This window comes from Heptranchias perlo, chromosome 7 (assembly GCF_035084215.1).
Source record: "Heptranchias perlo isolate sHepPer1 chromosome 7, sHepPer1.hap1, whole genome shotgun sequence".
Lineage (NCBI taxonomy): Eukaryota > Metazoa > Chordata > Chondrichthyes > Hexanchiformes > Hexanchidae > Heptranchias > Heptranchias perlo.
In genome coordinates, this window is record NC_090331.1 from 22520090 (window position 1) to 22545262 (window position 25173).

Below are 25173 nucleotides of genomic sequence, written 5' to 3' on the forward strand. Positions count from 1 at the left end.
TATATTTTAGAGTTATATTGAGTGTGGATGTGCTTGCGGACTGGAGAGTGGGCAATCTAATATCCATTTTCAAAAAGACTGAAACAACCCGAGTAATTATAGGCTAGTTAGTTTAACATCTGTGGTAGAAAAAATTTTACAATCTTTAATTAAAGATGAAATTACTAAATGTCTAGATGAAGAGAAAATAATTAGAAGCAGCCAACGTAAATTTCAGAAAGGAAGATCGTGCTTGACAAACCCAATAGAATTCTTTAAAGGAGATAACAGTGGATGGGGAAAACGCAGTTGACGTGGTGCACATGGACTTGCAGAAAGCCTTTGACAAGGTACCGCACAAGAGATTTATGGATATGGAATTAGGGGAAGGATAGCAACTTGGATTGGAAACTGGTTAAAATGGAAGAGTTAAGGAAAGTTTCTCAAAGAGGTTGAAAGTGGCTAGTGGTGTCTCAGAGTTCTGTTCAGGGACTGCTACTGCTCACTGTGTATACATCAATGGTTTGGATAGAAGGCTAGACAGAGTAATGTGCAAATTTGCAGATAATACTACAGTATGAGGCACAATATCATAGTAGGTACAGCACAGGAGGAAGCCATTTGGCCCATCATGCCTGCTCTTTGAAAGAGCTATCCAATTAGTCCCATTCCCCAGCTCTCCCCTTAACCTTCTCTGTTCTAAGGAGAATAACCGCAGCTTCTCCAGTCTCTACACATAACTGAAGTCCCTCATCCCTGGTACCATTCCATTAAATCTCTTCTGCACCTGTTCTAAGGCCTTCACATCCTTCCTAAAGTGTGGTGCCCAGGATTGAGCACAATACTCCAGCTGAGGCCTAACCAGTGTTTTATAAAGGTTTTGGATAACTTCCTTGTTTTTGTACTCTACACCTCTATTGATAAAGCCCAGGATCCCATATGCTTTTTTAACAGCCTTCTCAACTTGTCCTGTCACCTTCAAAGGTTTGTGTATGTGCAACCCCAGGTCTCTCTGTTCCTGCACCCCCTTTAAAATTGTACCATTTAGTTTATATTGCCTCTCCTCATTCTTCCTATCAAAATGCATTGCTTTGCACTTCTCTGTTAAATTTCATCAGCCATGAATCTGCCCATTTCACCAGTCTATGTCCTCCTGATGCCCGTTACTATCCTCCATGCTGTTTACATTTTGGAGTTTTGTGTCATCTGCAAACTTTGAAATTATACCCACAATACCCAAGTCCAGGTCAATAATATATATCAAAAAGAGCAGTGGTCCTAATACTGACCCATGGGGAACACCACCATATACTTCCCTCCAGACGGAAAAACAACAGTTCACCACTACTCCCTCCCTGCTTTCTGTCCCTTAGCCAATTTTGAATCCATGCTGCTACTGTCCCTTTAATCCCAAAGGCTTTAACTTAGAAAGCAAGTCTATAATGTGGTATTTCATCAAATGCCTTTTGAAAGTCCATATACACAACATCAACCCTCTCCGTTACTTCATCAAAGAACTCAATCAAGTTCGTCAAACATGATTTTCCTTTAACAAATCCATGCTGACTTTCATTTATTAGTCCATACTTTTCCAAGTTCCAATTAATTTTGTCCCAAATTATTGTCTCAAAGTTCCCCCACCACCGACATTAGGCTGGCTGGCTGGCCTGTAAGAATAAGAAATGGGAGCAGCAGTAGGCCATCCAGCCCCACGAGCCCGCTCTGCCATTCAACAAGATCACGGCTGATCTTCTACCTCAACGCCATTTTCCTGCACCATCCCCATTTCCCTTGATGCCTTTAATATCTAGAAATCTATCGATCTCTCAAAAAGCTGAGCCTCCACAGCCCTCTGGGGTAGAGAATTCCAAAGATTCACCACCCTGAGTGAAGAAATTTCTCCTCATCTCAGTCCTAAGGGGCCTACTCCTTATTCTGAGACTGTGACTCCTGGTTCTAGACTCCCCAGCCAGGGAAACATCCTCCCCTGCATCTACCCTGTCGAGCCCTGCAAGAATTTTGTATGTTTCAACGAGATCACCTCTCATACTTCTAAACTCTAGAGAATACAGGTCTAGTCTACTCAATCTCTCCTCATATGACAATCCCGCCATCCCAGAGATCAGTCTGGTGAACCTTCGTTGCACTCCCTCTATGGCAAGTATATCCTCTCTTAGGTAAAGAGACCAAAATTGTACACAATACTCCAGGTGCGGTCTCACTAAGGCCCTATATAATTGCAGTAAGACATCTCCTGTACTCAAATCCTCTTGTAATAAAGGCCAACATACCATTTGCCTTCCTAATTGCTTGCTGCACCTGCATGTTAGCTTTCAGTGACTCATGTACAAAGACACCCAGGTCCCTTTGAACATCAACATTTCCCAATCTCTCACCATTTAAAAAAATACTCTACATTTCTGTTTTTCCTACCAAAGTGGATAACTTCACATTTTTCCACATTATATTCCACCTGCCATGTTCTTGCCCACTCACTTAGCCTGTCCATATCCCCTTGAAGCCTCTTTGCATCCTTCTCACAACTCACATTCCCACCTAGTTTTGTGTCATCAGCAAACTTGGAAATAGTACATTTGGTCCCCTCATCCAAATCATTGATATAGATTGTGAATAGCTGGGGCCCAAGCACCGATCCCTGCACTACCCCACTTGTCACAGTCTGCCAACCTGAAAAAGACCTGTTTATTCCTACTCTCTGATTTCTGTCTGTTAACTAATTCTCAATCCATGCCAGTATATTACCCCAATTCCACGTGCTCTAACTTTGTTCACCAATCTTCTGTGTGGGACCTTATCAAAAGCCTTCTGAAAATCCAAACACACTACATCCACTCCCCCTTATCTATTCTACTAGTTACACCCTCAAAGAACTCCAATAGGTTTGTCAAATATGATTTCCCTTTCATAAATCCATGTTGACTCTGCCAAATCCTATTATTATTTTTTAAGTTTCCTGTTATCACATCCTTTATAATAGATTCTAGCATTTTCCCTACTACTGATGTCAGGCTAATAGGTCTGTAGTCCCTGTTTTCTCTCTTCCTCCTTTCTTAAATAGTGGAGTTACATTTGCTACCCTCCAATCTGCAGGAAGCATTCCAGAATCTGTAGAATTTTGGAAGATGACAACCATTGCACCCACTAGCTCTATGGCCACCTCTTTCAAAACCCTGGGATGTAGATCACCAGGTCCTTGGGATTTATCAACTTTCAGTCCCATTAATTTCACCAGTACTTTTTTTTTACTAATACTAATTTCTTTCAGTTCCTCATTCTCGTCAGAACCTTGGTTCTCTAGTATTTCTGAGAGGTTTTATGTGTCTTCTTCTGTGAAGACAGACACAAAGTATTTGTTTAATTTCTCTGCTATTTCCTTATTCCTCATGATAAATTCTCCCATCTCTGACTGTAAGGGACCCACGTTTGCCTTAGTCAGTCTTTTCCTTTTTACATACCTATAGAAGCTTTTGCAGTCCATTTTTATGTTTCTCGCTAGTTTACTCTCATATTCTATCTTCCCTTTCTTTATCAATTTCTTGGTCCTCCTTTGCTGAATTCTAAAATGCTCCCAATCCTCAGGCTTACTGTTTTTTTCTGGCAATTTTATATGCCTCTTCCTTTAATTTAATACTGTCTTTAATTTCTCTTGTTAACCACAGTTGGACAGCCTTTCCTGTTGGTTTTTTGTGCCTTAAAAGGAATATATATTTGTTGCAAATTATGTATTAATTATTTAAATGCTAGCCATTGCCTGTCTACCAACGTAGTTCCCCAATCAACCACAACCAAGTTGCGCCTCATACCTTCATACTTTCCTTTGTTTAGATTTAAGACCCCAGTTTCGGATTGAACTACATCACTTACAAACTTAATGAGGAATTCGATCATATTTTGGTCACTCTTCCCTAAGAGCTCCTTTACAACAAGATTATTAATTAACCCTTTCTCATTGCACAATACCAGATCTAAAATAGCCTGTTCCCTAGTTGGTTCCTCAACATACTGGTCCAGCAAACCACCTCGTATACATTCCAGGAATTCGTCCTCCACAGTATGTGCTAATTTGGTTTGCCCAATCTGTATGTAGATTAAAGTCCCCCATGATTATTGCATTACCCTTGTTACATGCACTTCTAATTTCCTGCTTTATACCGTGCCCTACATTACCACTACTGTTTGGTGGCCTATAAACAACTCCCACCAATGTTTTCTGCCCCTTGCTGTTTCTTAGCTCCACCCAAACCGATTCTACATCTTGATCTTCTGAGCCAAGATCCTCTCTCAACATTGTACTGATCTCATCCTTTATTAACAGCGCTACCCCACCTCCTTTTCCTTTTTGCCTGTCCTTCCTAAATATGTCAAATATCCTTGAATATTCAGTTGTTGTTGGGTTTATCCCGCTCCTCTTTTTTGAACAGTGGTATAGCACTTGCAATCCTCCAGCATCATCTCCATATCCAAGGAGGATTGGAAGATTGTGGCCAGAGCATCCGCAATTTCCACCCTTCCTTCGGTAACCCAAGATGTATCCCATCTCGACCAGGTGACTTTTTTACTTTGAGTACTGTCAATCTTTTATCCTATCCAATATCGCTACTACCTCCTCCTTTACTGCTTCAATGGCAGCATCCTCTTCTCTAGTGAAGACGGATGAGAAGTATTCATTTAATGCCTCAACCATGTCCTTTATCTTCACAAGATGATCTCTTTTTTTGTCCCTAATCGGTGCCATGCTTTCTTTGACTACCCTTTTACTATTTATATGTTTATAATAGGCTTTTGGGTTCCATTTTATGTTAGTCGCTAATCTATTCTCATACTCTCTCTTTGCCCCTCTTATTCCCTTTTTTAGATCTCCTTTGTACTTTCTGTATTCAGTCTGGTATTATGAACCTTACATTCGTCATAAGTCTCCTTTTTCTATTTCATTTTAATTTCTATATCTTTAGTTATCCAGGAAGCTCGACCTTTGGATGCTCTTCCTTTCCCATACCTAGCACAAAGGAAGATGATAGTGGTTGTTGAAGGCCAATCATTTCAACCCCAGGATATTGCTGCAGGAGTTCCTCAGGGCAGTGTCCTAGGCCCAACCATCTTCAGCTGCTTCATCGATGACCTTCCCTCCATCATAAGGTCAGAAATGGGGATGTTCGCTGATGATTGCAGTGTTCAGTTCCATTCGCAACCCCTCAGATAATGAAGCAGTCCGAGCCCGCATGCAGCAAAACCTGGACAACATCCAGGCTTGGGCTGATAAGTGGCAAGAAACATTCGCGCCAGACAAGTGCCAGGCAATGACCATCTCCAACAAGAGAGAGTCTAACCACCTCCCCATGACATTCAACGGCATTACTATCGCCAAATCCCCATCATCAACATCCTGAGGGTCACCACTGACCAGAAACTTAACTGGACCAGCCATATAAATACTGTGGCTACAAGAGCAGGTCAGAGGCTGGGTATTCTGTGGCGAGTGACTCACCTCCTGACTCCCCAAAGCCTTTCCACCACCTACAAGGCACAAGTCAGAAGTGTGATGGAATACTCTCCACTTGCCTGGATGAGTGCAGCTCCAACAACACTCAAGAAGCTCGACACCATCCAGGACAAAGCAGCCCGCTTGATTGGCACCCCATTCACCACCTAAAGATTCACTCCCTTCACCACTGGCGCACAGTGGCTGCAGTGTGTACCATCCACAGGATGCACTGCAGCAACTCGCCAAGGCTTCTTTGACAGCACCTCCCAAACCTGCGACCTCTACCACCTAGAAGGACAAGAGCAGCAGGCACATGGGAACAACACCACCTGCACGTTCCCCAAGTCACACACCATCCCGACTTGGAAATATATCGCCATTCCTTCATCGTCACTGGGTCAAAATCCTGGAACTCCCTTCCTAACAGCACTGTGGGAGAACCTTCACCACATGTACTGCAGCGGTTCAAGAAGGCGGCTCACCAACACCTTCTCAAGGGCAATTAGGGATGGGCAATAAATGCTGGCCTCGCCAGCAACGCCCACATCCCATGAACGAATAAAAAAAATAGGGATGTACCTACTCTGTATTCAAACCAACTCCTGCTTAAAGGCCTCCCATTGTTCAATTACTGTTTTGCCAGCAATTTTTGATTCCAATCCACCTGGACACAATCCCTTTTTAAGTCACGGAAATTTGCCCGCCTCCCATCAAACATTTTCACATTTGATTGTTCCTTGTCGTTTTCCATAACTATTCTAAACCTAATGATATTATGATCAATGTTCCCTAAATGCTTCCTCACTGAAACATGCTCCACCTGCCCCACTTCATTCCCGAGAACTAGATCCAGTACTTCCTCCTTCCTGGTTGGACTGGAAACACACTGTTCCAGAAAGTTCTCGAACACATTTCAGTAATTTCTCCCCCTCTTTGCCCTTTACACTGTTACTGTTCCAGTTTCCATTGGGATAACTGAAGTCCCCCATTACAAGTACTCTATAGTTCTTGGATCTTTCTGTAATTTTCCTGCCAATGTTCTCCTCTATCTCCTTCTCACTATTTGGTGGCCTATAGTATACACGCAGTAGTGTATTAGCTCCTCTATTGTTCCTTAATTCTAACCAAATACATTCTGTCTTTGACCCCTCAGCTACATTAGCCCTTTCCAGTGCTATAATTGTTTCTTTAATCAATACTGCCAACCACCACCTCCCCACCCCACCCCCAATCTCCTTTCTTTCCTTCCCTGTCTTTCCTGAATATCTTGTAGCCATGAATATAAGTACCCAATCCTCCCCTTCTTTGAGCCAAGTCTCTGTTACTGCCACTATGTCATAGTCCCATGTGACGATTTGAGCCTGCAGCTCACCAACCTTATTTACAATGCTATGTGCATTTACACACATGCACACCAATCTCAGACTGCCTTGCATTTGCCCCTGTCTGATCCCTCCTATTTCTGAACTATTCTTTACTCTAGTGCTACTTGTCTGTGCACCTTGTTTCTCCACTCTAATGTTTCATCCTCGTGTCCACCCCCCTGCCAAATTAGTTTAAACCCTCCCCCAATAATTCTGATGACCAAAGCATGCTGCAAGAGGATACTGATAAGATGGTGGAATGGGCAAAAAGTGGTGATGGAATTCAATGTGACTAAGTATGAGTTGATACATTTTGGATAAAAAAAACAATTATACTTTGAATGGGAGAAGATTGGATGCTATGGAAGAGCAGAGGGATTTGGGGTCCAGGTTCACAAAACATTAAAAGCAGCAACTCAAGTGGATGAGGCCATATTAAAAAAAGTTAATGGAATACTGAATTTATGACAAGAGGTTTAGAACATAAAAGTCAAGATGGTGAATCTATGTAAAACCTGAGTAAGGCCACAGTTGGAGTATTATGTGCAATTTTAGGCTCCATGCTATAGGAAGGATGTTGAAACAATAAAGGAGGTAGAGCCCAGATTCACGAGGGCAGTGTTGTCCAATACATTAGTCACTAGCCACATGTACCTAATTGCATTTCTGATTAGTAAATTAAAAAATGAGTAATGGGCACCATCATTGGGCATGTGATCTCTATACTCACTCACACGGCATATGCATGTGTACATTAACCTTTTTGTGCATTTGTCGGTAAAATGGCAAGACAAAAAATTAGAGTGTGTACGCTTTACCTCCTTGGTTACAGAATGGTGGTAGATGTTTGTTAACTAAATATACACATTTGAAGTACATTTACCTGTATTGTGTGAGTGTATGCAAGATGTTTTCTTCTAAATTTTGTGCATGGGGCTGAAACAGTGTCACCATAGCCACACCTGTGGTTAGTCAGCAGTTTCTATTGGACAACCTAGTGTGCCAAGTTTGTTTGCACAACAGGTAGTAAACCAATTACAAAATTACAGTAAAAAAGTTAAATATTCAACATTCTACTTCAGGTCTTTCTTGCTATGCCATTTTTATTACAGTACTGATCAAACTCAAAAATGGCAGCCAGGGCTCTCAGCATGAGAAGGGTCTGAAGTTAACTTCTGTATACATTAAAGAACAAAATTCCCATCATTCTCTTTCAATTGCGTATGCACACATACCTTTCTATCTAATAACACAGGTTTAGGCTATTTGCATCATGACTAAACAAAAATAAACTTGGAATTGCAGCCTGCATTATATAAATAACAAAGCAATAATATTGTAAAAACACATCAAATTCTATTTCCAGGTTAATAGTACATTTTGGACTGCAGTATTCCACCTTGTATAGCACAGGAACCAGTTTAAATTGTACCTTAATCAGTAAGCAAGAAAAATTTTGCTTGCTTCATTCATTGTGCATGTCTAAAAATACTAGGTTAGTTCTGTGCTGTCACTTTTTGAATGAAAATATTCTTATCCCATATACCAAAGCTTTATTTAAAAAATTGAACAGCTCTTTGACAGAACAACTATAAGGCATGTTGCACTGAAACTGGTATGTTTCATGTTTGCCACAGGTAATTCAAGAGATCTTGTCCACAAGTTAAATGCACCAGTTTCAGTACATTTTAGTTCAACAGCTTCCTCCACAAAAACTGATTTTTTTCCACATGGAAGGCAACCAGCATTCCCTACTCCCACAGATGAAATAAACCCTGATTTACAATCCTATTAATTTCCAGTTGCTTCATTGGCCTTACCAAAGCACTGAATATGGGTGATATTTTCTGCATAACTGTAATAAAATTATTTTTAGATACAAAATATCAATTCATAGTCTGATTCTTATAAAGGACAGGTACGAGTGTTTAGGAGGCCACCCAGATACTTTGCACCATAAAATTCTTTGCTCCGATAGTCACATTAAGCAGATACATATATATAAGCAATTGAGGCAATTTCCATCGTTCTAGAAGCTAATTACACCTTTTTTTGGAAAAAGCCCACCATATTTTTCAAAAAGTCACTGACCAACAAATTGTAACAAGCTTACCCATTAACTATCAATTAAAAACAATTAATTTGCCCAATCCTACCAAGATTTTGGCCCAAATTTTTGAAACATTAGTTGCAAAATAATTCTTAGTGATTTCACACATTCTTACTGAATTTGGCAGTTTTTGGTTAGCGCTTGAGCCAGTACTATTACAAAGGGTTCCAGGAACCTTTAGCAAGTGGTTCTTATTTCTCTCAATTTTGTTTGTGGCAAACCTCTCTCAAGTAGAGTTGGTTATTTCACAGAACATATAAATTTGTAAACCACAAACAGACCTCTGGACAGTTATGAAGCATATGGTGAAACATATCACACTAGTGCTTACATCACATTGTTGGACAGAATGTATTACGCTGCTGTAGATCTGCTTTCTGAAGTTATCTTACTTTAAAAAACTGTTCCCTGCAGCATAAATCAGAAGGAACTTTTGAAAATTGCCGACATACAGTTGTACAATGCAATAATTCACTCAATATAACCAAGCAATTCAAAATTTGAAGAAAATGTAGGCATGTAGGGTGGTACATGATAGATAAATTAATATCCTTCAAATATTTGTACCAAAATGTAATGCTAGCATATTAAAAAAATATAGGTTACCCAACATATTTTGACAGAAAAGTATTGCAAACTGACCACATAAAATCATATTTTGTTTACAAGTAAAAGACTTGAGACAAATTTTTATAGTGTACCACCATAATCAATTAAAGCAATAACAAAACAACACAATATCACCAATAATTTAGCAATATAAATGCTGAATATCGCATCATTGCTACACAGCTGTGTCAACTCACTTTTTTTTCTTAAAACAAGAAAGCTTCTTGGTGTTCATGAAATTCTTTATATGCAATATCACTATAGCAACCAAATGCAACAGAGCCAAATTTTGGAGTGGTTACTGCCTTATTCAAGTCAGCTAAAGTTACATTAGTAAATAAACAACATGATCTAAATTAGGCTACAAGGTAATCATGAAGGAAAGAAAGGAGGGGGCACGGCAGCATTGATCAAAGAAACTATTATAAGCATTGGAAAGGGATGATGCAGTTGAGGGGTCAAAGACAGAATCTGTTTGGTTAGAATTAAGGAACAACAGAGGAGCTATTACACTACTGGGTGTATACTACAGGCCACCAAATAGTGGAAAGGAGATAGAGGAGCAAATTTGCAGGCAAATTACAGAAAGATGCAAGAACTAAATAGTGATAACGGGGGACTTAAATTATCCCAATATTGACTGGGATAGTAACAGTGTAAAGGGCAAAGGGGGGGGGGGGGGGAGGAATTCCTGAAATGCGTACAAGAGAACTTTCTTGAGCAGTGTGTTTCCAGCCCAACGAGGAAGGAAGCAGTGCTGGATCTAGTTCTGGTGAATGAAATGGGGCAACTGGGGCACGTTTCATGGGGGAGCATTTGGGGAACAGTGATCATAATATCATCAGGTTTAGAATAGTTACGGAAAAGGACACGGAACAATCAAGCCTAAAAATGCTTAACTGGAGGAGGGCTAATTTCAGTGAGCTAAAAAGGGATCTTGCCCAGCTGGATTGGAATCAAAAATTGGTCGGCAATACAGTATTTGAACAATGGGAGGCCTTCAAGGAGGAGTTGGTTGGGGTACAGAGTAGACACATTCCCATGAGGGGGAAAAGGAACGGCATCCAAAGCTAGAACTCCCTGGATGACTAAAGATAATAGAGATTAAAGTGGAACAGAAAAAGGAGTATCATAAATGTAAGGTTCAAAATACAGTAGAGGACCAAGCTAAATATAGAAAGTGCAGAAGAGATATAAAAAGCAAACAAGGAGGGACAAAGAGAGAGTATGAGAATAGATTCGTGGCTAGCATAAAAGGGAACCCAAAAGTCTTTTATAAACATGTAAATAGTAAAAGGATAGTCAAAGGAAGGGTGGGCCAGAGATCTTGTGGAGGCAGAGGGTATGGCTGAGATGCTGAATGAATACTTTGCATCGGTCTTCACTAGAGAAGGTGATGTTGTCAATGTAGCAGTGATATTGGATAGGATAAAAATAGATAAAGAGGAGGTACTTAGAAAGGTTAGCAGTACTGAAAGTAGAAAAGCCACCCCGTCCAGATGGGATGCATCCAAGGTTACGGAGGGAAGTAAGGGTGGAAATTGCAGAGGCTCTGGCCACAATCTTCCAATCCTTCTTAGATATAAGGGTGGTACCAGAAGACTGGAGGATTGCAAATGTTACGCCCCTGTTCAAAAAGGGGGAAAGGGATAAACCTGGAAATTACAGGCCAGTCAGCCCAACGTCAGTGGTGGGGAAACTTTTAGAGCCAATAATCCGGTACAAAATTAATTGGCATTTGGAAAAGTATGGTCTAATAAATGAAAGTCAGCACGTATTTGTTAAAGGCAAATCATGTTTGACTATAACTTGGTTGAGTTTTTTGATGAAGTAACTGAGAGGGTTGATGAGGGTAGTGCGGTTGATGTGTATTATGGACCTTCAAAAGTAATTTGATAAAGTACCACATAATAGACTTGTTAGCAAAATTAAGCCCCATGGGATTAAGAGGACAGTGGCAGTGTGGATACAAAATTGGCTAAGGGTCAGAAAGCAGAGAGTTGTGATGAACAGATGTTTTTCAGACTGGAAGGAAGCAAACAGTGGTGTTCCTTCCATTGGTTGGTATTAGGGCCACTGCTCTTTTTGATATATATTAATGACCTAGACTTTATAAAACACTGGTTAGGCCTCAGCTGGAGTATTCTGTTCAATTCTGGGCACCACACTTTAGGAAGGATGTCATGGCCTTAGAGAGGGTGCAGAAGAGATTTACGAGAATGGTACCAGGGATGAGGGACTTCAGTTATGTGGAGCGACTGGGGAAGCTGGGGTTGTTCTCCTTAAAGTAGAGAAGGTTAAGAGGAGATTGGATAGTGGTGTTCAAAATCATGAAGGGTTTTAATAGAGTGAATAAAGAGAAACTGTTTCCAGAGGCAGAAGGGTCAGTAACCAGAGGACACAGATTCAAGGTGATTGGCAAAAGAGCCAGAGGCGGCATGAGGAAACATATTTTCTTACGCAGTGAGTTGTTATGATCTGGAATGCACTGCCTGAAAGGGTGGTGGAAGCAGATTCAATAGTAACATTCAAAAAGGAATTGGATAAATACTTGAAGGAAAAAAAATTACAGGGCTATGGGGAAAGAGCAGGAGCGTGAGACTAATTGGATAGCTCTTTCAAAGATCCAGCACAGGCACAATGGGTCGAAAGGCCTCTTTCTGTGCTGTAACATACTATGAATAGGATCATTGCATCTGTTATCAAGTGTAGCTAACAATTAATATAACATTACAGTATCTTCATGCCATTTTGACAGAGAAGATAGCATAAATCAAACATTAATCATGCAATTCCATGCATACCGGAAAGACAATGATCATTAAAAAATTCTACTGATTTGTTATCAGGGAATTCATTAAAAAAATAAACAGTAATATGTAGGTAGGTAGTAATGCTATATTAAGAGAGGCTACAACACCAGCACTTTTTCAATACTTTTCCCAAGGAATATTATGTATTTTGAAAACAAAAAGTTTAAAAAACTGTACAACTTTTCAATTTTCCACTTGAAGTTTTATAAATCTGAAAATGAAAATACAATATACTTGCTGCAGAAATGCCAAGCACTTCCATAACAGTATGTATTGAGACGTCAAGCATTTTTCACACTGTACATAACAATAAACGATTTGATTACCATGACCAGCATATATAAAATATTACCCATTCATTTGAAAAGTTATCTAAACAGGTATAAATTTTGATAAAACATGTAGCAGCTGTAGATAAATAAGTCTTTTTGGAATACTATATATGATAGTATATTGTTATATCAAGAATGTTAACCACTCATTTGAATTTTTAAAAAATCAAAAGCAAAGCAAGTATACAAATTATAATATTTTAGAGTATAATCAGTTCAAACCATAACATCCATTTCCAGAAGTGCACAATTGACAATTTAAAAAAAATAAAAATTAGTATTTTTTTGAAGTCAGCCAAGTATCCTGACACACTCAGAAGCCCACCATGTTTGAGAGTCTCCAAATCAAGCTATTGAGAAATCTAAAATAACCGTAGGGCTTCTGTGTACCCAAGACGTTCACCTCAGAGACACATCCCATTTACCCAACTCCAGTGAACTTAAGTGCAGATTGACAGCACCAAGGTTTAGGGACCCTCAAGTGGGTACAGGGGTGTTGTTGAACCAGCTAAAAAGTTGCAGCTTACCAGAGATGGCCATCGAGCTAGGACCGCCCTACCCATTGGGATATTGCATGCTGGCTTATTTGGAGTCGAGAGGGAAGAATCCCAGGTCCCAGTGACAGGTCTAATCTTTTGGGTGACATTAATGAGCCAAGTTGGCCGATCAATCATTAACAGTGACCTGGGGTATTGCAGACCTGCCTGGTTCAAGTCTCAGATTACCAAATCTACCACAGAAGGTGTGTCACTAGGTGTGTCAACCTGGAGCCACCTCAACCCCAAAGAGACCCGACCCCCTCCCAGCAGGAGTATATGAGTCTACTGGGGATCACGTAAAATGAAAACTGGTAGAAAGAGATATGCAAATTCAAACAAATGCAGAAAAGTTTAATAATACTATATAGTTCATCAGAGGCCTATAGAAGGCTCAGGGAAAGGGATCCTACAACTTTGCATAACAGTACTGTACACTGTTAAAACAGCTAATATTTTCAGCAACTTCTATAAACATTTATCTGAAAACATTAATAATTACAGAACAAAATGAAAGCATAAAACATGAAATTGAAACTGCAAATTGAGTAAGTCACTTGCTGCTACATGCTAACATATAAACCCAATGTACTGTACATCTCTGCTCACACCTGTTTGAAAAGGTTATACAAGTTTTTGGGGGAAAAAATCTACAGTATCATAACCTTTCCACATTAAAAGGAAAAACATCTCCACATTAATGTATTATTTAAACTGTTGTACTATGGAAAGATAACAGATTACATCCATACTGTAAGTCTCTATGCATTTGGCATCAACTCTAGCATTCTGTGCATTTAGCATTTTTTTAATTAAATCCCATTGAGTTTTATAACAAAAAAGGTAATACTAGAGTGAGATGACAAAGCTGCTCAATGCTTAAGTCCTTCAACTCCATATGTTTCTTTTACCACATTAGTGGGCTAAAATTCACATCCTACTGGGCCTATAAATATGCAAAATATGAAAGATCACAAACATGACTATCTTAACTATCAGGCGGCTAAAATTCTTGTATTGTAATCCACATCCTACTGGGCCTATAAATATGCAAAATATGAAAGATCACAAACATGACTGTATCTTAACTATCAGGCGATTCGCATTTTAAACGTATTGAGAGAAAAAAATAAAAACTGTATACCATATTCAAATTCTACTGTAAACCCTCTCCAGATATTCCAAATGCGAACACATTTTTTCATCAAGATGAAATAAACGTTCTGAGTACTGCGGGGCTGATACCTACAAGATCTGAAGTTAGACTGTTGTAAACAGCAGTCACGCATGGCCGTGGCCTGCAACGTAGCATCATCATCATCAGCAGCAGCAGCAAAGAGGGGGCGGATAAATAGAAGCCTTTAAACCAGATTAAACCCCATTTTCAAGAGCCAGCAACGTTCCTCTTCTCCAAAATATAAAAAAATTACATCCCAGACTCCCAACTCCAACAAGACTGCATTATTAACACAGATAAATATTTATATATTACAGTGTAAAATTTACACTTCATTTAAAAATAAGATTTTTTTCATTAAAAAGAGGTTGGAATTGCTTTGCAACCACTTACCTTCAACTCTCTCCTCTCCAGGGCTTTCTCTTTTTTTAAAAAAAGAGTCAAAAACAAAGGGTAATAAAGGGCTGAAATGGCACTTAAAAGGCTGCTGGCCAGGCCCGGGAGGTCGGCTGGTTGTTAAGGGAGGTATCCAGGAAGTTTTTCAGACGCTTGGGATGTATCCGGTTGGGAATGTGGGATCATAATAATAAAAAAGGGAAACGGCCGCTTTATTTCTGGAGACTTTGTGGAAGCTTTACACAGAGACAGAGAGAGGGAGAGGGGGCAAGAGAGAACGAGAGAAAAAAAAACCTGCAGCTGAAAATACCGAGTTCACTGCGCATGTCCCAAGACGGAGATTACCCAAAATGCACCGGGGGAGAAGCGGGGTGGGGGGGGGGAAGGTTGCTAACCGAGTGACGTACAAGGTGGGGAGGTCGCTGGGGGTCAGAGGGGAAAGGGCAGTGGGAGGAATTAAATAAAGGCGCGTCTTGGTTACCTGAGTGACTGTCGGAGTGTGCAGCGGGCTGAGCGAGGTAGGATGCAGACTTGGGGATGGGTTTTTAAATGTGTCCGCATTTAGATTATTGTTATATATATATATATATAAAAAAAAGCATGAAGATTAGAAATCTGAAATGAGCTTAGTAAATATTGGGGTTCCATCTGTGGGTTCAGTCTGCCCCACCTCAGGCGCCTGCCGACCTGTTGAGTTCTCAGCATTTTGTGTCTGATTTTTTTTTCTTTAAATGTCCTTGTTTCTGCTCAGGGTTGGAGTTTAGAAGGGAGAGAGAGAGGGGGAGAGAGAGGGGGGGGGGAACGTTGTTTCATCACAAGGATTTCCTGAGGATTTTCCTTGACCCTTTTCCCCTTCCAGCGAGTACGAAAAATACAAGCTTCAGTTTTCTGTAAACTGCCGGTGGGTTTTCTTTTTTTGGGGGGGGTGGGGGGCATCTGATGAAGGGGCCGTGCCTGAAACGTCAACATTTTCCCTTTCTTTACAAATGCTGCCTGACTCGCTGAGTGTTTTCAGCATTTTCTGTTTTTGTTTCGATAAACTATCCACGAGGCAGTGATTGGGTTAGCGGGTTAGGTATTTTTTTCTTGTTGCACGACCTGTGATCAGAGACTCGGATTCGTGCGAGTGGATCAAAGGCCCTTTTTGATGCTGCAGGTTTTGGGGGGCGCGGTAGAGTATTTCCGCTCCCGCGACTTTTTAAAGATGGATATTTCTTATCACTCGGGTCCCACGCTCGTCTTTTTCCAAAATGTGGTTATGAAAGATTCTCTGTGGGTCGTGCTGCATCATGAAGACTGTTTACCGAGGCTGTTTCTACTTTTATTATACAAGCGACCGTCTGATGGGGCAATTAAAGGACGTTATAGCTGATCAATGTAAAGTGCTGCGTAGTTCAACGACGGAACTCCTTGAAATTTACCTGTTGAGCAACAATATTGTTGCTCTGTCTTATCAATAATGCATCACTGTACCTGAGCTAATGTATGCACTGTAAATCGGGCCATTTACAAATATGGAAGAAAATAAGGACCTTATCACATCTCTCAGGACGTCCCAACGCACTTCATATGCAGTTTTAGTTTGAGCATTCATTGTAATATATTGTCAAACTAACTTAAAAGTAAAATGTGTCTGACATTTGGCTGCAGTTATGTCAGCACTTGTATGAAACTATTTTGGGTGTGTATTGACATGAAAGTGTCATTAGACTAGTCAAATTTGACCAAGCAGAATGCTGTCCCATCCTCCAGGAGGCTATCTTACACCTCTTTCAGTGGTTGGAGCATAACTCCAGTTGGCTGTGTGAAGTCAGATGGTCATTGGATCTCATGGGCATTCGAAGGTAATATTGAGTCTTAACGTCATGATGAAGTGGATGCTGTTGCTCACTATCTCACTATTAAAAATAGCTGTCGGGGAGCTGAGCTTCTTGACAAAGCATAGCACAGAGTATAACTTGGATCCACTGGCTGTACATCACACTGTAGAGGTCTCAAACCTGTAGTTTATTATAATTGCAAATTTTTGATTTTCAAAAGCATAAATTTCTTGTGTTTTAACCCAAATTTTCAATGACTTTTCAAAAATTAAAATGTTAAAAATTGTGATTGTTAATTATAATCCTGACAGAAGTATTTCTGCTCTATATTGTGAAATATTTGAAATTATTAGAGCCTGTTTATCCTTTTTTTTATAGTTGATGAACAATCTTCATCATGAGTAAAAGAAAATCAAAGGACAGCAGCTTTTCTCTGGGAGAATGCATTGCTACGGTTTGTATTTATAATTATCTGATTGTTAAATTTTATTTGATACAGAAGGCTGTCACATTTCTAGTATCTTTGTGTTGTTGCATCACTTCTATCAGGACACACTGTCATTCTGAAAAGCTGTGGTTAAAGATTAGTTGCTTGAAAATGAGCACAATCAACCTTAGTGTTTCTCCTTTCCACCCCCCCCCCCCCCCCAACTAATGCGATGGGAATCTATAAACTGGTATTCATAACAATAGAATTGCATTGCAGGAGCATGCTAAAAGAAAAACTTGCATTTACATAGTAGCTTTCATGCCCTTGGGATGTCCCAAAATGTTTTACAACCAATGAGTTAATTTTTGAAGTGTAGTTGCTGTTATTGTATAGGCAACTTGCACAGATCAAATTCTGGCAAATAGGAGAAAGCAACCAGTTCGATTATAACAAAAAGTTTAATCTTAAAGGACTGCATTGCTTGATCTTGAGTCAAGTATTTTACATTTGTGTTGTGATCCTGTCCTAATAATGATACTCTGTTCCAACAGAAAAGGTCACAATCAAGGCTGGTTGTTTCTAAAGTGCAAGAAACAGTATGTGTTAAGATGGGATGTAGATTCTTCTGAGCTTAAGCAATGGATGAGCAGCATTCTGATTTTTGCCAACAGAAGTAGCATTGTACAATTGATACTACGCATTAAATGGCAAGACAAGATCACCGATGCAGAGGTCATGTGAGCCAGTACAACTGGCATCAAAGAACAGCTTAAGTTAGTGATGCTGGACAGCAAGGTTATGAAACAAGTGTTCTTCTGTGAGCTTGAAAAATGGTAAATGTTCCTGTGATGGGTTAAAGAAGTGGTGTAAAGGCATATGAAAAATAATCTCATGATATATAATGATCCCACTGAAAATTGGGGAGATATTGCACAGGATAGACTGCAGTGGTATGTTCTCTAAGAACAAATGCCTGTATGAGTTGAGTTGTAAACAAAAAAGCTGCAAAACTATAAAGTGGCTGCAGCAACTGATTTCAACCAGAGCACACTACTGTGACCAGTGCAAGAAGACCCATGGTTCCTGCATCAAGCTTTTCAGTCACCAGCAGTTATGCTGAAACTTGTTCCCAACTATCATTGTTCACTTTTTTTTGGTTTGGAAAATTGATTGAATATTTAAAACAGGGCAAGATCAAGGCTTTGGGGACATAGCAGCAAGGTCGAATTAATTTTGGACTACTCTAGTAAAGAGTTGGCACAGACACAATAGGCTAAATGGCCTCCTTTTGTGCTGTAAACATCAATGGTTCTATGGCCCATCTCTTCTGTGCTGGTGCTAGCTCTTCAACTGGAGCTATCAATTCAAATTCCGTTTTCTTGCTCTTCCCTCTTATCCTCTTGTATTCTTCCTTATCTAATTCCCCTTTAAATTATGTTATAATTTCTGTGGTAAAGCACTCCATACTTTAATATCTCATGTTCTTCTAGTGATAATCCTGAGCCTGTGCCCACTTGTTACCAATTTTTGTCAATAACCATCTTTCACTATTTAAGAATGTAAGAAATAGGAGCAGGAGTAGGCCATATGGCCCCTTGAGTCTGCTTCACTATTCGATAAGATCATGGCTGATCTTCAGCCTCAACTCCACTTTCTTGCCCGATCCCCATATCCCTTGATTTCCCCTATCTATCTAAAATCTATCTATCTATCTATCTTAGCCTTGAATATATTCAACGACTCAGCATCCACAGCCCCTCTAGGGTAGAGAATTCCAAAGATTCACAACTGAGTGAAGAAATTCCTCCTCATCTCAGTCCTAAATGGCCGACCCTTTATCCTGTGACTATGCCCCCTAGTTCTAGACTCTCCAGCCAGGGGAAACAGCCTCTCAGCATCTACCCTGTCAAACCCCCTCATAATCTTATATGTTTCAATAAGATCACCTCCCATTTTTCTAAACTCCAGAGAGTATAGGCCCATTCTACTCAATCTCTCCTCACTGGACAATCCTCTCATCCCAGGAATCAATCTAGTGAACCTTTGTTGCACTGCCTTTAGGGCAAGTATATCCTTCCTTAGATAAGGAGACCAAAAGTGTATACAGTATGCCAGGTGAGGTCTCACCAAAGCCATGTACAATTGTAGGAAGACTTCCTTACTCTTGTTCTCCAACCCTCTTGCAATAAAGGCCAACATGCCATTTGCCTTCCTAATTGCTTGCTGTACCAGCATGCTAACTGTGTTTCGTGTACAAGGACACCCAAGTCTCTCTAAACACCAACATTTAATAGTTTCTCACCATTTAAAAAATATTCAGTTTTTCTATTCTTCCTTCCAAGGTGAATAACCTCACATTTCCCCACATTACACTCCATCTGCTACCTTCTTGACCACTCACTTAACCTGTCTATATCCCTTTGTAGACTCTTTTGCATCCTCCTCACTTTCCCAACTAGCTTTGTGTCATCAGCAAACTTGGATATATATTTACCTTTTCAAAATCCCTCATTTTTGAAAACCTCTGATATCCTCTCTCTTGCTCTTCTTTTCTTCTCACCGCCCCCCCCATCTTCCCTGTTCAGCAAAAAAAAAATGCTCAAAGAATTGGCTATTTTTTAATATAAGCTCTCATTTCTGGTATCATTCTAGTGAAAATGGTCACCGTATCCTTTCTATGGCCTTAATATCCTTCCTATAATGGTTTGCCTAGAACTATATGCCGTACTCCAACTGTGGCCCAATTACTGTCTTGTACAAATTCCATATCACTTTCTTGCTCTTACATTTAATACCCCTGTATAAAACCCAGAATGCCATTTCCCTTTTTCATGGACTTTTTCTATCTGCATTTCCACTTTCTAAAGATCTATGAATCTTCACTCTGAGCTCTCTTCGTCTTGCCATTTAGAGTATATTTCTTTCTACAGTTGTTTCTATTACCCTAAAATATAGCACTTCACAGTTCTTAGCAATGAACTGCATCAGCTACCTAACTGCCCAGTCTGCTTAACTGTCTATGTTCTGCAGCATTCTTCCTTACAGCTTACCATGCATTTGTATAATCAACAAATTTTGATTATAATTCCTCTTATGCCTGTATCAAATTCAATTTATATATTTGAGTCCCAGCTTACATGCCTGGGGCACACTACAACCCACACCCTGCAAATTTAAAAAAAAAACACCCATTTTGTTCCTACTCTCTGCTTTCTGTCCCATAGCCATGCCTCTAGAAACTGGTTCGCAACCAACTTCTCTCATTCCAGACTGGAAAAGGAGTTGTAAGGAGTCTTACAACACCAGGTTATAGTCCAACAGCTTTATTTGAAATCACAAGCTTTCGGAGCTTTGCTCCTTCGTCAAAGGAGTGAATGGTGTTCAAACAGGTTAGTCAGGGAAACATGACATCCAAGAATACTGAGGTGGGGTCACAAGGGGTCAAATGTAGCAGATGCTGGGGTTTGTATTGAGAACAGATAACTTTTTTTTGCTGCTGGGAATCGCAGTAGGTCCGGCCGCATCTCCTTTGATTGCTGTGATTATCTCTGCCGAGGTGTGATAAAGGGCAGTTAGAAAGATTATCTGTAATCACCAGGCATTGTTCTCTGACAATATATGCTGTGCCTATATGCATCTCTTCACTTCACCTGACGAAGGAGCAAAGCTCTGAAAGCTTGTGATTTCAAATAAAGCCGTTGGACTATAACCTGGTCTTGTGCAACTCCTTACATTTGTCCACCCCAGTCCATCACCGGCATCTCCACATCATGGAAAAGGAGTTGGCTAGTTTCAGCCCCAGTGGGCTCCAATCCTGACTGCCTCCTGGCTACACCTTCTGGTTCCCTTTCTTTTCCTATCACCTATTCTCAACTGTTTTCTTTCTTGCCATCCTGTCCAGAATCACCCATGCTACAGAAAGTCTGGTCTAAAGCTTTCTCCCAGCCTCTTTATCTTGTAATGCATCAAAGTGTTTCTTGAGTTTGGCAACTAAATCTGATTATCAGTGACAATCTATGCAACTGTATTTATCCCATGCCCTGCTCAGATAACATACATATTTCACTGGCCTTCATTTCTTTGTAAATGACTCCTTTTAACTTTTTATACCTGTATTTACTGACTTTCAGCCTTGCATTCTACAAAATTAAACATAACCACTTTTTTCTCCCCTTCGATTAAAGCCCTAACCCTCCCACTCAAACAGAGAAATGGGCTTCCTTTCTTCTACCACTTGCAATGACAGTAACCTCTAAACCTAAACAAATCAATATGCAAATTGAGCATTTGTGCATAATTTATACCTCTGCAAAAACCTGTCAAGTTTTGCATTGAACACTGGATTTTACAATACTTTTGTTAGTACAACTCTTAGCTACCACAACATTTGTTAGACATTGCTAGCAACAAACCAATATTATGGACTACACAGTTCATGTGTTAAGAGTGATCAATGAAATGGAATGTTGAAGGAGAAGCATTGAGGAAAATACAGATTTATGATTTGAGCCTCTTGCATTAACCGAGCCTAGTTATGGTGTTTAAAGTTCATCTGGTGTGAGACAGGAAAACTGAAGCTCTAACTGCTTTTTTTAGGTCAGGAAGGATGGGGCTGGGGAAAGGTGAGGAGAAGGTGCTCAGAAACGGGTTGACAAAGTTGGTTAGACTGGGGTTTCACTGTTGCGTTGTTTTTTGAGTGGAACTTCATCTGAGCAGAGAAGAATATCAACGGTGTTAATCCCTCTGATTTAGGCAAACTGGTAGTTGAAGCAGCTCCGTATTGGGTTGAGCATGGGACACTGAGGAAGACAGATTGACCTCCTGTGCAACAGTCGGCTAGTCCCAAAGCAAGATTAGTAGGAATCCTGATATCTCAGCAACTCTGTCCTGAAGATGTTTAGAAACTAGGTGTTTATTGAGGAGAGAAATGTCATTGCTGGGCAATGAGACACTCACTCTTGGCAGTGGTTGCCAGTATCAAGCATGCCGAGGTTAGATATTAGTACAGGTCAAATGAAGTGCTCTCCAACAATGTGTCTTAATGAAAACTTTCGGAGCACTACCACCCAAGTATGAGCTTTTCCATTTCCCACACCAGCTGCCCCTGTGGCTTTTCTGAGAGTGCCAGTTTGTCAGATTTAAAATTTTATGCTGTGAATCCATACTCAGTGAGAAATAAATTAAGTGGCCTGAAGTAATTCCTGGTTCTTCTCTTGAAGCCAATAGAGAAGGGGAGCTTTTGTCATCTTGGTCAAGTTAAGAAAGCTGAAAGGTCATTGTTCCAGATCTTGTCCCATGCATTTCTATTTGATTATTTTAGAAGATTGATGGAACTTGATTCAACTTTTAAAAAAATAAAATAAATTAATTTATACTGTTTTGAAACCTGTCAACTTTGCCCTGATTTTGAAAGCTAGCATTAGTAATTATCATGCATGTGGATTTACCATTGGTGATCTGTGATTAGTGGCTTTAAGTGTCCTGTGTACATATGACAACTCTCGCCTGCTGATACTCACTTTCCTGCTTGGGTTTCCATATAATCTCTGCTTCCTCTTCTGCATGTATTGGTTTGTTTTCAGGTCTGTTCCCTACAGTTTCTCTTAGTGTTCCTTTTTCATTGTTCTCCATTCTGCTTTCTCACCTTTTGGTCATTTTTCATTGGATTGACAGGTTCACATGATATTGAGAGCACGATTCTGCCACCATCTCCCTGGTAAACCATTTGGAGTAGAAGCTCAGTACAAGTAAGTGTCACTCGCCTGGATCAGCAACATTGCCTGGTGCTGCACTAACGCACACTAGTAAGTTAACAAACAAAAACAGAACACTTCCTCTGAACTGAAAAACTGAGAACTACTTGAACGTTAACTCATCTTTTGCCTCTGATTGGCTGTATATTTCTTGCATTTTCTATTTTTTTTATTTCCAGCATTGGCAAGATTGTTATTAATCTGTCTCGCTTTGCTGCTTGTATTTGCAGAGATTTACTATGGTACTACAGTCCCTGTACCCTAGTAGGGAAATTGTTAGGATATTTGCCTCACATGGTCTACAGGATAATTGTCACGTGGCTGGTATGTGTATCAGATTTGATGAAGTATGATTTTTCTCTCTCTGGGTGGTAAGAAACAGCTTCTTGGTGAGAGTGTTCTGTCTTTGGGTGGATGTCGATATACTTAGGTACATCATCTTGTTCCTGGGTGACAAATTGTTGGCAGTGTAGCAAATTTAGGCTTTGATGGACAAGTTATTGCCTGTGATTCCATTCATTCAAAGGTCATGGTTTCAGTCATGCCATGGGATGGGGGAAGAGTGTGTGTGTAAAGTAACTTGTCTTTTATTGAAAGATTTGGAATATTTTTATACTACCTCCCACAGCAAAGTCTCTATTTAGATATGCTGTATATAGTACTACAGTACATTGCAAACTGTATCTTCTAGGGTTTTGTTTTCACCTTCTGCAACAATTGCAACTTGCATGTATACACTGTCTCATGGTATTTCAGTAACTTTTTCTTCTAGGAGTTGACTCAATATTAAAGTCACAGTCACCCTCAAATACTTGGTTCAGTTGGCCATTTTTCACATGTCGGCTTATACAGGAACATAGAAACAGGAGTAGGCCATTCAGTCCCTCAAGCCTATTCCATCATTCATTTAGATCATGGCTGATCTGTATCGCAACCCCATTTACCTGCCTTTGCTTTTCTCCATATTGCTTGAGACCCTTACCTAACACAAACCTATAGATCTCCGTCTTGAAAGCTCCAATTGTCCCAGCCTCCACAACCTTTTGGTGGAGAGTTCCAGATTTGTACTGCCCTTTGTGTGAAGAAGTATTTCCTCATTTCACTCTTGAATGGCCTGGTTCTAATTTTAAGATTGTGCCCCCTGGTTCTGGATTCCCCCACCAGAGGAAATAATTTCTCTTTATAGGAATAGGAATAGGAGTAGGCCATTCAGCCACTGGATCCTGTTGTGCCATTCAATGAGATCATGGCTGATTCTGTTGAATCCTTTTAAACATCTAGATTACATCACCCCTCAATCTTCATACTTAAGGAATACAAGCCATGTTTATGTAACCTCATAATTTAATACTTTAGCCCTGGTTTCAATCGGGTGAATCTGTACTGTACCTCCTCCTAGGCCAATATATTTTTCCTGAGGTTCAGTGCCCAAAAGTGAATGCAGTACTCCGCATGGGGTCACGATGGACAGTGAAGAAGGTTATCTAGGATTGCAACGGGATCTTGATAAATTGGGCCAGTGGGCCGATGAATGGCAGATGGAGTTTAATTTAGATAAATGTGAGGTCTTGCATTTTGGTAGATCGAATCGGGCCAGGACCTACTCCGTTAATGGTAGGGCGTTGGGGAGAGTTATAGAACAAAGAGATCTAGGAGTACAGGTTCATAGCTCCTTGAAAGTGGAGTCACAGGTGGATAGGGTGGCGAAGAAGGCATTCAGCATGCTTGGTTTCATTGGTCAGAACATTGAATACAGGAGTTGGGATGTCTTGTTGAAGTTGTACAAGACATTAGTAAGGCCACACTTGGAATACTGTGTACAGTTCTGGTCACCCTATTATAGAAAGGATATTATTAAACTAGAAAGAGTGCAGAAAAGATTTACTAGGATGCTACCAGGACTTGATGGTTTGACTTACAGGGAGAGGTTAGACAGACTGGGACTTTTTTCCCTGGAGAGTAGGAGGTTAAGGGGTGATCTTATAGAAGTCTATAAAATAATGAGGGGCATAGATAAGGTCGATAGTCAAAATCTTTTCCCAAAGGTAGGGGAGTCTATAACGAGGGGGCATAGATTTAAGGTGAGAGGGGAGAGATACAAAAGGGTCCAGAGGGGCAATTTTTTCACTCAAAGGGTGGTGAGTGTCTGGAATGAGCTGCCAGAGGCAGTAGTAGAGGTGGGTACAATTTTGTCTTTTAAAAAGCATTTGGACAGTTACATGGGTAAGATGGGTATAGAGGGATATGGGCCAAGTGCAGGCAATTGGGACTAGCTTAGTGGTATAAACTGGGCGACATGGACATGTTGGGTCGAAGGGCCTGTTTCCATTTTGTAAACTTCTGATTCTCTG

The 25173-nt window shown here is 40.2% G+C and overlaps 2 protein-coding genes across 13 annotated transcripts in view; one reads left to right on the plus strand and one right to left on the minus strand.

Moving 5' to 3' along the window:
- The window catches only part of mbd6 (methyl-CpG binding domain protein 6), a 195997-nt gene extending 180872 nt beyond the window's left edge, over nt 1–15125 (minus strand). For all 11 annotated transcript variants that reach the window (XR_010963387.1, XR_010963390.1, XR_010963386.1 and 8 more), the window contains exon 1: nt 14817–15125. The gene's annotated coding sequence lies outside the window, so the exon portion shown is untranslated. The remainder of the gene's footprint in view (nt 1–14816) is intronic.
- A 134-nt stretch (nt 15126–15259) lies between these two features.
- orc4 (origin recognition complex, subunit 4) overlaps nt 15260–25173 on the plus strand; it is a 75401-nt gene continuing 65487 nt past the window's right edge. For both annotated transcript variants that reach the window (XM_067986762.1, XM_067986763.1), the window contains exons 1-3: nt 15260–15337; nt 17018–17093; nt 22743–22816. In XM_067986762.1, the coding sequence (XP_067842863.1) occupies nt 17037–17093; nt 22743–22816 (131 nt within the window). In that variant the 5' untranslated portion in view covers nt 15260–15337; nt 17018–17036. The remainder of the gene's footprint in view (nt 15338–17017; nt 17094–22742; nt 22817–25173) is intronic.